Source organism: Myxine glutinosa, chromosome 1 (assembly GCF_964187855.1).
Source record: "Myxine glutinosa chromosome 1, kmMyxGlut1.1, whole genome shotgun sequence".
NCBI classification, from domain to species: domain Eukaryota; kingdom Metazoa; phylum Chordata; class Myxini; order Myxiniformes; family Myxinidae; genus Myxine; species Myxine glutinosa.
The window spans coordinates 45,417,669-45,431,292 of record NC_136261.1 but is presented as its reverse complement, the minus strand read 5'-3'; the positions used below and the strand labels follow the sequence as shown (position 1 = coordinate 45,431,292).

General features: G+C 40.7%; 1 protein-coding gene across 2 annotated transcripts in view; it reads right to left on the bottom strand.

The window, feature by feature from the left end:
- Nucleotides 1–3,768: 3,768 nt before the first annotated feature.
- Nucleotides 3,769–13,624, bottom strand: part of LOC144890564 (uncharacterized) — a 63,879-nt gene continuing 54,023 nt past the window's right edge. Inside the window, exons 7-9 of one of the 2 annotated variants that reach the window (XM_078771160.1) lie at nt 13,307–13,450; nt 9,373–9,475; nt 3,769–5,169 (exon numbers count right to left, since the gene is read on the bottom strand). In XM_078771160.1, coding sequence (XP_078627286.1) covers nt 5,166–5,169; nt 9,373–9,475; nt 13,307–13,450 — 251 coding nt within the window. In that variant the 3' untranslated portion in view covers nt 3,769–5,165. Of the gene's footprint in view, nt 5,170–9,368; nt 9,476–13,306; nt 13,451–13,624 lie in introns of those variants that run through there. The other variant, XM_078771159.1, reaches the window with a different exon arrangement.

Sequence of the window (13,624 nt, the reverse complement as noted above, 5' to 3'; positions counted from 1 at the left end):
ACGTGACGTGAGATGCGCCCCCAGCTGAAGAGAAAGAAGGACCTGCGAGCGCTGAGTCAGATGCGCCCCGCCTGAGAAAGAACGTTGCCTGCGATCGCTGAGAGAGAAAGACCCGCCTGAGAAAGAACGTCCCCCCCGAGCGCTGTGACCTCCCCGCATCTTTGGACCGGACTGTACCCTGCCTTGAGCCAAGAGTGCACCTTGAGCCATCGCTACTTGCCTTTCCTTGCCATCAATCCCCGTGTGAGTCAGCCGTTGTCCCGTTTACCTGTCGTCTGTCCGGGGTTAAGATAAGCCTGTGTCTAAGTGCCCATCTTTTCTGTGCTTTACCTCTAGCCCCTGTAATCTAACCTTTTCCGTACGAATATAATTGAGAATCGAAACATTGGTGTCTGTCATTATAATCCAGCCGTGTGTCTTCTTTTTCCTTATTGATCCAGCGTAGCGCGGCTCCGTCAACGTTCGAGTACAATCGGGTAATTTGTGCGGACACGACGGCCATTCCGCTCGGCCCACCTTAACATCAAAGTCGTGTCTGTAACAATATTATTATGTCGTGTCCGCACTCAGCGGCTCCACCGCAACCAGGGTGGTGAGCCTTCTCCAGGATCCTCCGGAGGGCGGCAAGTACGAGACGCTAAAGGCGCTGCTACTTGATACCTTCGAGCTCACTGAGGCTGAGCACGCCCGTCAGCTCCTTTCTCTACCCGGTCTGGGCGACTCCAAGCCGTCAGAGCTGATGGACCACATGTTGTCTCTCCTGGGCAGCCACCGACCATGTTTGCTCTTCAGGTAGCTGCTCCTGCAGCAGCTGCCAGGACAGGTACGGTCAGCCTTGGCCAACTCGCCGAGCCTCCTCTGTCTACATCGGTGCCTGGCAGCCGCTTGCCTTTTTTAGCCGGCAGCTCCACCCTAACAAACGAAAGTACAGTACCTTCGATCGCGAGCTCCTAGGCCTCTACCTAGCTGTCCGACACTTCCGTTACCTGTTGGAAGCCCGCCTGGTCATGGCGTTTGTGGACCACAAACCCCTGGTTTTTGCCATGGCCAAGGTCTCGGAGCCGTGGTCTGCCCATCAACAACGCCATCTCTCCTGCGTTTCCGAGTTCACGCCGGACATCCAACATGTCGCTGGGAAGGATAACACTGTCGCTGATTACAACGGGATTAAAGATAACAATGTCGCGGATAACAAGGATCCAGCAAAATCTGGCTTTTCAACATAAGATTGTGAATCAAAAAAAGACGGGTGAAACAAACTCCTATTGAACTTTTTCGCAATTGTTAATGCACACTTCCGCATCCGCAAGATGGCGGCCTCCATGGAGCGATTTGGTGCGTCAAAGCTTCGAAATTCTCAAAGGATTCTGCAAAATCTGGCTTTTCAACATAAGATTGTGAATCAAAAAAAGACGGGTGAAACAAACTCCTATTGAACTTTTTCGCAATTGTTTATGCATACCTCCGAATCCGCAAGATGGCGGCCTCCATGGAGCGATTTGGTGCGTCAAAGCTTCGAAATTCTCAAAGTATCCTGCAAAATCTGGCTTTTCAACATAAGATTGTGAATCAAAAAAAGACGGGTGAAACAAACTCCTATTGAACTTTTTCGCAATTGTTAATGCATACTTCCGCATCCGCAAGATGGCGGCCTCCATGGAGCGATTTGGTGCGTCAAAGCTTCGAAATTCTCAAAGTATCCTGCAAAATCTGGCTTTTCAACATAAGATTGTGAATCAAAAAAAGACGGGTGAAACAAACTCCTATTGAACTTTTTGGCAATTGTTAATGCATACTTCCGCATCCGCAAGATGGCGACCTCCATGGTGTGATTTGGTGCGTCAAAGCTTCGAAATTCTCAAAGGATCCAGCAACATCTGGCTTTTCATCATAATACGTATACGTTCATTCACAACACCGGCTTCGCCGGCTACAAACTTTCTCGCAATTTTTTATGCATACCTCCGCATCCGCAAGATGGCGGCCTACATTGAGCGATTTGGTGGGTCAAAGCTTCGAAATTCTCAAGGGATCCAGCAAAATCTGGCTTTTCAACATAATACGTATGCGTTGATTCACAACACCGGCTTCGCCGGCTATTAGTACCCGACTGCAAAGCCGCAATGAGCCGGCGAAGCCAAGGCCTCTTGCCACTATTTTACCCATCACTATGGCATCAGTAGGTGAGGTAGTTGGTAGTAGGTAGGTGTAGTAGGTACCGTACCTAGTTCAAAATGACACCATTTGCATTCTGGATGAGATTAAAATTGACTTCTTGATTAATTCGGTGAATTCCGTCTCAACTTCGGATATTTCCGGCCGTGAAAAACTATCCCCAACGGCCGCGAGATTTCTAAAAAATAATTCTTCGTCAATTTTAGAATATTTGACGCCGTTTTCAGCCTCCGAAATGTGCTAAAAAGCTTTTTTGAAATATTTTTTCAAATGCTCGAATCTCATTGGTTCCGGTGTTTGGTGACGATTTTCGTTGAAGATAACCAGGGCCCGTGTGGGCCCGGGGAACAAGGTTGGTCTTAAAGTATTTTAATTACAAATTAGAGGTGCATAAGATTGTGAATCAAAAAAAGACGGGTGAAACAAACTCATATTGAACCTTTTTTCAATTTGTTATGCATAGTTCCGCATCCGCAAGATGGCGGCCTCCATTGAGCGATTTGGTGCATCAAAGCTTGGAATTCTCAAGGGATCCAGCAAAATCTGGCTTTTCAACATAATACGTACGCGTTTATTCACAACACCGGCTTCGCCGGCTATTATTACGAAAATGATACTACTGAAACGCTACACACCTGTATTAACAAACCTGGGCTTAATTTGTCCAAAGCGGTCCGAAGATGAAGCATTACGCCTATAAGGCCTATACGTACCGTATAAGGCCTATAGGTACCGTATTGTTGGAAGAGATGTAACGCCGATGCTTTCAATATTTGATGATCATTTTAACAATCGGTTTGTTTGTGTTTCACACTGAATGAAAAATGTAGAGGTAGAGCATGGCGATTGTAATATACGACCGGTTCGACGGTATGTTCGGCATGAACGAAATTGGAATCAAAATGGCGATGCGTGGAGAGTCAGCCGCGTAATGACATCAGACGTAATCACATCACCCTGACAAGATCCTCAGCTCTGATTGGTATACATTTGAGGGGATTGGTATACATACATACATACATACATACATAACATATGGACGGACAAACACTGTTCTAGATGGCTTTGGCGGTTGCCTTATGGGCTACGCTGTAAAAAAAACTCAAAGGAAATTGGGCTGGACACTTAACAAGAAGAACATGAAAAAGAGCAATCAGAGATTGCAAACCCTCGCCAGGATGTATTTTCAGTGGTCTTTAAGGCTTTTGTGTTAAAAAAAAAATGGCGGCCGAACCACGTGGCCGATGACGTCATCATTATTATTTTTTTCTCCACTGATTTTTCCTAGATTATGCTCAAGAAATTTCATCTTAATAGGACGACGTTTTCTACTTGTCGAATTATGACGTCATAATAGAGGCACCTATGACGTCATCATTAACATCTTTTATTCCCCATGGAGAGGTCTTTACAATGAGCCATGTCTCAATTTTCTCTATTCAGCGCTTTCGGAGATATGGAGGTGCAAAGTTTTTCGGTTTTTCAAAGATGGCGGCCGAACCACGTGACCTATAACGTCATAATTATATATTTTTAAATTATACAGGTGGAGTTGCACCTATGGTGAAAATTTCATGTCATTCGGACAAACGGTTGCAGAGAAAATCACATTTATTCTTTGCGGACAAACAGACAAACAAACAGACAAACAAACGGACTCAAATGCAATACCCTCTCCTCTGGCGAGGGTGACAAACAACCAGTGGAAAACAGGAATTACAAACTGGCCACCAATGAAGGCCCTGTAGTAGCTCAAATTTCAGATGGAGGGGATTAAATTGAGAATTTACTGGAGAATAAAGGGATCAAATTGCATTGAATATAACAGAATAGACCATGGTGAGGAAGGCCTTCCTTCTGCAGTGGATTGAGTTGATGGTCTAGATGTACACACACTCGCCTCTCAGCCATCTATGTTGAGTTTGAATCCTGACCCAGCTATAAACTGTCATCTCAGCGTTTCACAGGCAGAGTGATTCACCAACGTGTCCGCCAACGGAGGTCCCTCGGATGCCAGCATTCGTTGATGGACGTTAAAGATCCCATGGTATCCTTAGCGAAGAGTATGTGAGCTATCACCAGCAATATCCAACAATGGGCAAATTCCATATTCCTGCCCTAACCAGCAGAGGGCACTGCATTAGCAGCACACCTGCACCTTCAGCCAATGATGCTACCCCGCAGCCTTGTGCTACATATGAACGAAGAAGAAGTAGACCTATCAAGCCAACTGAAGTCATATGACATAAATTTTTCAAGAAAATATTACCAACATAATTTTATTTATTAAATAAGAATTAAATGTTAAATTGAGAAAATTTGATGTTGAGGATTTTTCTAGATTCCACATGATTTGGTTGATCATGCTCCAACTGTCACGAGGTTTCTCTGACAATGAAACATTTACAGGTGAATATAATCCTAGGTTTGCATTGGATGGAGGTGCATAAAATTAATATTAATGTGCATGAAAGACAATGAATGAACAAAACAATTGTCCAAGATTATGTGATCAAAGTTAATAACATCAGAAATGGATGAAATAGAGACAAAGATGAACCATATATGTTGTTTATAGGATCATATTACCACAAGTTGCTTGAACCAATTCACTTTAATGGTGACTCCATAGATGGCTGAACAAATTCACGAGCCTCCTCTGTCTACAAAGTATGTACGCACATATTTAGCTTGTGCGTTCATTTACTTTTGAGTGATCACTTTGTTGAGGATAAAGTTGGAATTTTATTCAAGTCCTTGCAGTAAAAGCGATGACATAAATATAATTGCACAGTATGCAACCTGTAAATTGATAAGCAAAATATACATTTTTAGTATAGTACAATGCCAACATTAAATTGCTGTAATAAAATACAATTCAATCGAATAATCTAGTTTAAATAGTCTACAAATAGATACTCAATTGCATTAAACCGATGATTTTTATTCTTCTGTTATGTGTCTTCATCTTTTTTTCATTTCGATTCTCATTACCTGTCAGAACAGAAACACAATCATTTATATTCCCTCTTACATTTTGACTTAGTCAACGAAAATATTGTGTTCATTGTTCACGTGAGATCAGCGAAAGACATTTCATAGATAGATCATGGATAAACGTTTGTACTTCATTCATAGATCGATCTCGAATCCAAATCTGTATCCTCCCAAATGTTTTGCTTCCCCTACTCGAAAAAACACAGTAATGCTGCCAATTTTATATCACATCAAATCATTTGGGTAATATGTGTGATGAAAATTATTTATTGGAATACTTTTATTGCATTGTATCAATATTATACAAACAAGAAGAGAAAGACATAAAATGTCATGGCCCACGTGGTTTTATCTTTGGTCGGATTACAAAACTAAATCTTCTGCATATGTATACTCTCGTGTATTGTCTTTATACCAAGTTTGAACAAAATTTGTCCATGCAAATCAAGAAATGGTTGGGGACATGTTTAAGTAACAAAATGGGCGCCAGTCGGCCATCTTGGATCTGATCTCGATAAAGAATGACGTGCATTTGTAAGCCATCACTCATTATCTGTGTGCCAAGTTTGAACAACATCGGCAGATGCATGTCCGAGAAATGCTTGCGGACGTGTTCAACATCGGGGTTTTTTATGACTAAAATGGCCGCCAGTCGGCCATCTTTGATCGCATTGCATAACATAATTATGTGCGTATGTGTACCAACATGTATTATCTCTGTGCCAAATATTAACAAAATCGGCTCATACATGTCCAATATATGGTTGCGGACGGACGAATGGACGGACAGACAGACAAGACAGATGGATGAGACCCAATCCACAAGCCCCCGTTTCTGACTAAGTCCAACGGAGGCTAATAAAGGTAAATCTCTCTATGTTTCCTATCTCCTCTCTCACCGCTTCATGCAGAGTCGCCAAACTTCTTCGGCGTACTTTTAAATGTTTTGGAATTCTGCGTATGGCAACTGAATTTATTTAAACTCCTCCATTTATTATATTTAACCCAGTCAAAAGTAGATTTTTGTCAGAGCATTTGCCATATCGGATGACGAGGCATTAGTAAAGCAAGGCATTCCAGTGGGCAGTGATTCCGGTGGCATTTCAGCGTAGGATTGCTGTTGTTCTGGGGTCCTCCCATCCTATCAGATACCATACTATACTATCACCTTTTCTTGACGGGTACATCAGCTTATTATAAAATATTTTTAAAAGACAAACTGACAGCTTCCTCTTCACAGTACTTGTCTAATGACAAATTCGAAAATAATTTCCTCAAATAATCTGGATTGATTTCCTGAAAATTTCCTGAATTTCAATTGAGATTTATCAAAACAACCTCAACCCCAGCGCACATCTTCTCTGATGCATATCTCTCCCATCAGTGTTTAGTAATGCAGGGACTTGGATAAAATGGTCATTAATTGATGAGAAGTCTTGAGTATTTGATATGGATTGGTAAACTGAAGTGTGAAATTTTAGAATAGCATGTGGAAATGTGTGGCCATAAGTGCATGTGAAATAACATTCACATGTGGAGTAAAGAATGTGGGCTGTGCTCGAACAAAATAATGTAAACAAGCCCATGTCAAGTTACTTGTGGAATTTAAGTTACCGGACCAAAAACCGCACAATAGTCCACGGAGCGCCATTTATATTTATATTTACATTGCCCTCCATAAGTATTGGAACAGTGAAGTCAAATTTGTCATAATTTTTATAAACTCAAAACTTTTGATTTGAGATCAAAAGATGAATATGAGGCAAGAGTACAAAAGGTCAGCTTTTATTTCTTGGTATTTCTATCCATACATGTTTTATCATTGTAGAACAATAGCACTTTGCATGTTCAGTCCCCCTGTTTCAGGTAAGCATAAGTATTGGAACAGATTAACTTAAAGTAAGTTAAAGTAGTATATAATAGTTTGTATTTGTTGGCATATTCCTTGCATGCAATAACTGCATTGAGACTGTAACGTAGAGACATCACCAAACTCTTGGTATCTTCCTTTTAGATGCTTTGCCGTTCTTTACTGCAGCCATTTTCAGTTGGTGTTTTGGGGGTTTTCCGACTTTAATCTTTCCTTCAGGAAGTGAAATGAATGCTCTATTGGGTTTAATCAGGAGATTGACTTGGTCAGTCCAAAACCTTCCATTTATTTTTTTTACCCTTGATGAACTCCTTGGTTGCATTGTCAGTGTGTTTTGGGTCATTGTCTTGCTGCATAGTGAAGCGCCGCCCAATGAGTTTAGAGGAATTTTCTTCGACATACAGTAGGCAGACAAAATGTTTCTCTACACTTCCGAATTCATTCTGCTGCTGCCATCATTAGTTCCATCATCAATAAAGATGAGTGAGCCAGTCCCAGAGGCAACCATGCAGGCCCAAGCCATGACACTACCTCCACCATGCTTCACAGATGATGTAGTATGCTTTGGATCAAAGGGAGTTCTTTCCTTTCTCCACACCTTTACCTTTCCATCGCTTTAGTAAAGGTTTATCTTGGTCTCATATGTCCATAAAACTTTGTTCCAGAACTCACTGGCTGACCTATGTACTTGTTGGCAAATTATAATCTGGCCTATTTTAGTTCTGATTAGAGGTTTGCATCTTGCATTGTAGCCTTTGTAATTCTGCTGTCAAAGTCTTCTGCGTACGGTAGATTGTGATACTTTTACCCTTGCACTCTGGAACGTATTAGTGATGTCACTGACAGGTGTTTAAAGGTTTTTCTTCACATTTTACCCCTGCACTCTGGAACGTATTAGTGATGTCACTGACCGTTGTTTTAAGGTTTTTCTTCACATTTTACCCCTGCACTCTGGAACGTATTAGTGATGTCACTGACAGGTGCTTAAAGGTTTTTCTTCACATTTTACCCCTGCACTCTGGAACGTATTAGTGATGTCACTGACTGTTGTTTTAAGGTTTTTCTTCACAGCTCTGATGATGTTTCTGTCATCAACTGCAGTTTTCTTTGGCCGACCTGACCGTTGTCTATTGCTAAGTACACTAGTGGTTTCTTTCTTTTTCAAGATATTGCAAATTGGTGTATTTGCTATGCCCAAAATTTGTGCTGTAGTTCTAATTTAATTATTCTGCTCTTTCAGCTTCCACATTGCTTGTTTTTCTTTTGTAGACAGTTCTATGGTCTTCATGTTGGTTTATGCCTACTGACTCCAAAGGCAAAAGGAAAGGCTAAAACCAAGACTAAAGATTCACAGCTCTTTTATGTGTGAACAATCAATGCAACAAGAAACACCTGAGCAACAAGAAATACCTGTCAGTCATTTGTTCAATATTTATGCTTTCCTAAAAATGGGGGGCTTAACATAAAAAAGTGCTATTGTTCTACAATGGTAAAACATATATGTATCGAAATACCATTAAATAAAAGCCGACCTTCTGTACTCTTGTCTCATATTCATCTTTTGATCTCAAATCCAAATTACTCTGTCACAGAACATCGGTGCTGCCGAAGCAGTTTCTGGCAATGGTTATACTGGGTGGTTCGATCGGCCCAACATACTTTTACCTTTTTCATCATTGCATCTGTTATACCAAAGCACCATAGTATGATTTTATAGAACATTTAAATTGTAAATAAGTATAATAAAATGTAAATAATATGCATGACGTTACAAAATGCAAATTGACAAAATGTAATTAAATGATCTACACTCTAGAGTCTAGAGCATTGCCACAGTGATTTAATTCTATAACCTCTGACTTGAAATCTTCTAAACTGAAACAGCACAGAAATGTGAAGTTGAAAAATTTGGCGAAGAACAAAGAATTTATATTTAAATTTATATTTGTTTGGCTGTGCAAATTTATATTTAAATTCAGAAATAGAAATTCTCTTTTTATGAATCATAACCAGTGTTTGTTAATTTATTTTACCGCGTGTTAAATTTCAAACGTGTAACCACACGTTTTTCAGGTTTTTTATCCATCTTGTGGATGCTTCCATGAGTAAATATGTGTTCGTTTCCATTTACTATTTGTCAAAGTTTCACATGTCATGATTCTTCCAAGCATGATAAAACCTCGTGTGGAATTTTACATGGATGGTCACCCGAGTAAATATTAACTGTGCTATACAGCTCAAATTTCAGAATTTCTCATTGCCTTTTGAAGTCTAAAAAGTGATTGTGATGAAGAGAGCATGAGAGACAGGGCAACAGATAATAATATCACCGGCTCATCCGAGGCCTCATGATGACGTCAGAGTAGATCCCTTCTTCGCTAGACATTTGGAAAGCCGGACACGTGCGTGGTGTGTTAATTGCTGCTTGGTTTTCTGGCAAACAAGGTGGCATCACTTTATCTGTTGTCATTTCACAAAACGAATAGCAGTAAATGGCACTTTGTAGCATATTTTTTAAATACCAAAGTATGTAAATGATGCTATAATAATGTAAAATATAAATAATAATCATCATCATCATCATCATCATACAGTTTAACCTCGTAAAGGCACATTCTCAAAAATTCAGCTCGTAAAGCGTTGACAATGAAACATTGGGATGATTACATGGTTTGTGGCAACCCATGTTACTTTGTCATAATACCTGTAGACTAGACGGATTTCTGAGAAATGTGAATGTTAGGTGCATGTTTGGGTAAAAGTTGGGAACCTCACTTTTTAACATAATTAGGGTATGCTGAATTCGATTAACCTGGTTCCCAAGCCGAATTTTAAGTTTTTGACCTTCTAATTAGCATAAAACAAAATGGCCGCCAAATTGCCATTTTTGGACAATTTCTTTTAACAAGCATTTATATATCATGTATATGCATGCAGCTCTTTCACTTTAACTTTACAACTTTTACCCCAAAATGCACCTAGAAGCTTATACATGGCCTTTTTCATAAATCCGTCTCGTCTATATTATGGTTGGCAACGTATTGAAAGAGACATTCAAACTGATATTGAAATTGGACACCATAAAATGGAAAATGGTTTTAATAAGACAATGTTTCATACAACCAGTTATTCTAAAATTAAGTATACAGTCATGTGAAAAAGTAAGTACACCCCATGTAAAGTTTTGACTTTTTCAACATATTTCAACATACAGCTATTTGATCTTCATTTCAACAATATTGATAGATAAAGGTGATATAATATAACAAATATCATGAAACATTTACATTTCGTAGTCCATTGTATAATTTAAATAAACATAAATGCAAATTTCGCATGTGGAAAAAGTAAGTACACCCCTACATTTATCACTACTTCAAATACCTAAAATTAGAATCAGGTGCACCAGCTCGGGTGCAAATGATTAGAACATCGTTCGAGAGGATCTTGGAGGAACCTGTCTTATTTCAACCTCAGGCATTTCGTTTGGTTTGCTCTTTTTTGTTGAAGTGTGCTGCGTCACCATGCCTAGATCAAAAGAGCTCTCTGAGGCCTTCAGAAAGAAGGTTATAGATGCCTACGAGTCTGGGAAGGGATTTAAAAAGATCTCCAAACAATTTGAAATCAATCATTCGACTGTCCGGAAGACCATCTACAAGTGGAGAAGATTTCAATCAACTGCCAACTTGTTCAGGCCAGGCCGCCCCAGCAAGTTCAGCCCGAGAGCAGACCGCAAGATGCTGAAAGAGGTCTCTACGGATCCCAGAATGTCATCACACAACCTACAGGTAGCTCTTGCCACTGTTGATGTCAAAGTGCACGAGTCTACCATTAGAAAGAGGCTGCACAAATTTGATCTACATGGGAGGTGTGCCAGGAGGAAACCTTTGCTGTCCAGAAAGAACATCAGGGCAAGACTAAAGTTTGCCAATGAACACAGAGGCAAAGACCAGCACTTCTGGAACAATGTGCTCTGGACAGATGAGTCAAAGGTAGAGCTATTTGGCCACAGTACCAGAAGACATGTTTGGCGAAAACCAAAGACAGCATTTGACCACAAGAACCTGATACCAACTGTAAAGCATGGTGGTGGAAATATTATGGTTTGGGGCAGCTTTGCTGCATCAGGGCCTGGGCAGCTCACCATCATAGAATCCACTATGAATTCTTCATTGTACCAGAGGGTGCTTGAGGATAATGTGAGGCCATCTGTCGGAAAGTTGAAGCTCAACCGAAGGTGGACCTTGCAACATGACAATGACCCTAAACATACCAGTAAATCCACCAAGGAATGGCTGAAAAGAAAGAAATGGAGGGTTCTGGAATGGCCAAGTCAATGCCTGGATCTAAATCCCATCGAGATGTTGTGGGGGGATTTGAAACGAGCTGTGCATGCAAGAAACCCCTCAAACATCGCACAGCTGAAAGAATTCTGCATGGAGGAGTGGGCAAAAATTTCTCCCAGTCGGTCAGAGAATGGTGGACAGTTATAAGAAACGCCTACTTGAGGTTGTTTCTGCCAAAGGGGGCAATACCACCTATTAGAGCCAAGGGTGTAGTTACTTCTTCCACATGCGAAATTTGCATTTATGTTTATTTAAATTACTAGGGCATGCCCGTACTATATCTATATCTAAAATTATATCCCCCCCTCTATTTACATGAAATGGTTTGGTCCATGAAATGTTTTGGTCCATTCGCAACGCCAAAGCGAACGGCGAACGCTTTACATGAAATGGTTTGGTTCATGAAATGTTTTGGTCCATTCGCAACGCCAAAGCGAACGGCGAACGGCTTGCGAGTACAGTGACAATCCCCCCGGGGTTTTAATTAGTTTTAAAACGGAGCTTGGCAACCGCTGGCGTTCTTTAGCCGGCAGCTTCGCCCGCCCGAACGCCGTTACAGTACCTTCGACCGCGAGTTGCTCGGACTTCACTTGGCGGTCAGGCACTTCCGCCATCTGCTCGTGCGAGTACAGTGACAATCCCCCCCCCCCCCTCTATTTACATGAAATGGTTTTTATTAGTTTTAAAACATAGTTTAACGCCAACATAGCGCCAACATAGTTTGCAAACGTGAAATAAATGAATACGCTCTCAAATGTGCCATCCGAGGCAGAGTGTGTCCGCCACGTTCGGCACACGCGATAGCTCGCTGCTCTCTGATTGGTTGAATCGTTTTTTGGACATAGCTCGGTAAGTAATTGTCCGATTAATATGAAACCTTGAAAAGGCACATCCTCGGGTCCCCAGCAATATACCTGGCAAGTTTAAAGTATATCGGACCCGTGGTTGTCGAGAAACAGCGGTCACAGACAAACAAACGTACAAACGTACAAACGTACAAACAAACACACAGAGATTACTGGAATTATAGATAGATACAATGGACTACAAAATGTAAATGTTTCATGATATTCGTTATATTATATCACCTTTATCAATATTGTTGAAATGAAGATCAAATCACTGTATGTTGAAATATGTTGAAAAAGTCAAAACTTTACATGGGGTGTACTTACCTTTTCACGTGACTGTACATGGCCATGAAGCACATACATTCAGGAATGTCACACATGTTGTTTTGCCAAACTACATCAAATTCATACAAGGGGTCTGATCATCACTCTGTTGCTGTAAGTGCACACTGCACATTGACGTGCACCTCAACTCTGAATAGCGACATTTGCAGCTTCGAGTCTCGCATTGCTTCTGGCATGCACAACATATCATCTCGAGGCAACTTTCTGGGATTGGACCCAGTGAGATCAGAATAGGCTCCAGTCCTGAATCACCACGTTCCTTCCCATTTCCACAGATGAAAAAAGGCCATGTATAAGCTTCTAGGTGCATTTTGGGGTAAAAGTTGTAAAGTTAAAGTAAAAGAGCTGCATGTATATACATGATATCTAAATGCTTGTTCAAAGAAATTGTCCAAAAACTCACAATTCGGCTTGGGAACCGGGTTAATCGAATTCAGCATACCCTAATTATGTTAAAAAGTGAGGTTCCCAACTTTTATCCAAAAATGAACCTAGAAGCTTATACATGGCCTTTTTCCATAAATCCGTCTAGTCTACTGTGCCATATTGAAATCATAAGTAAGGCTGACTTTGTACATGTGACATACACATTTAATCTGATGTCCTATTTATTCACGTAAACACAAAGTGCTCAAACATACGTTATTATGATAGAGTCTGCCACGGCCATTGATTTACAAATAGTAGTATGTGAGAATGTATTTGCAGTTGGAGAGCCTTACTATGGTAAGGATCAAGCTTCCAATTCTTGATGATTAAGAGCAGGCCCCTGAAGATAGAAATTAGGGCTATAACACCTGCCAGGCCTAAAATGAATCCGATGAAAACCAGAAATGGTGAGATTGGCGTTGGCTTGAACGTTGATGCTGTAGGCACAGAAGAGAGAGAGTGAGGCAGAACAAGAGAGCATCATTTTGTATCTCACAAAATTTTTATTTACATCTTTACAAAGCAGAACATTAGTTCTAAGGGAGTCAAGAAAGTATGTTTGGAGTCTACAAATGTGCAGGCTACCATAATTAGTGACGGAGGCCACAGGT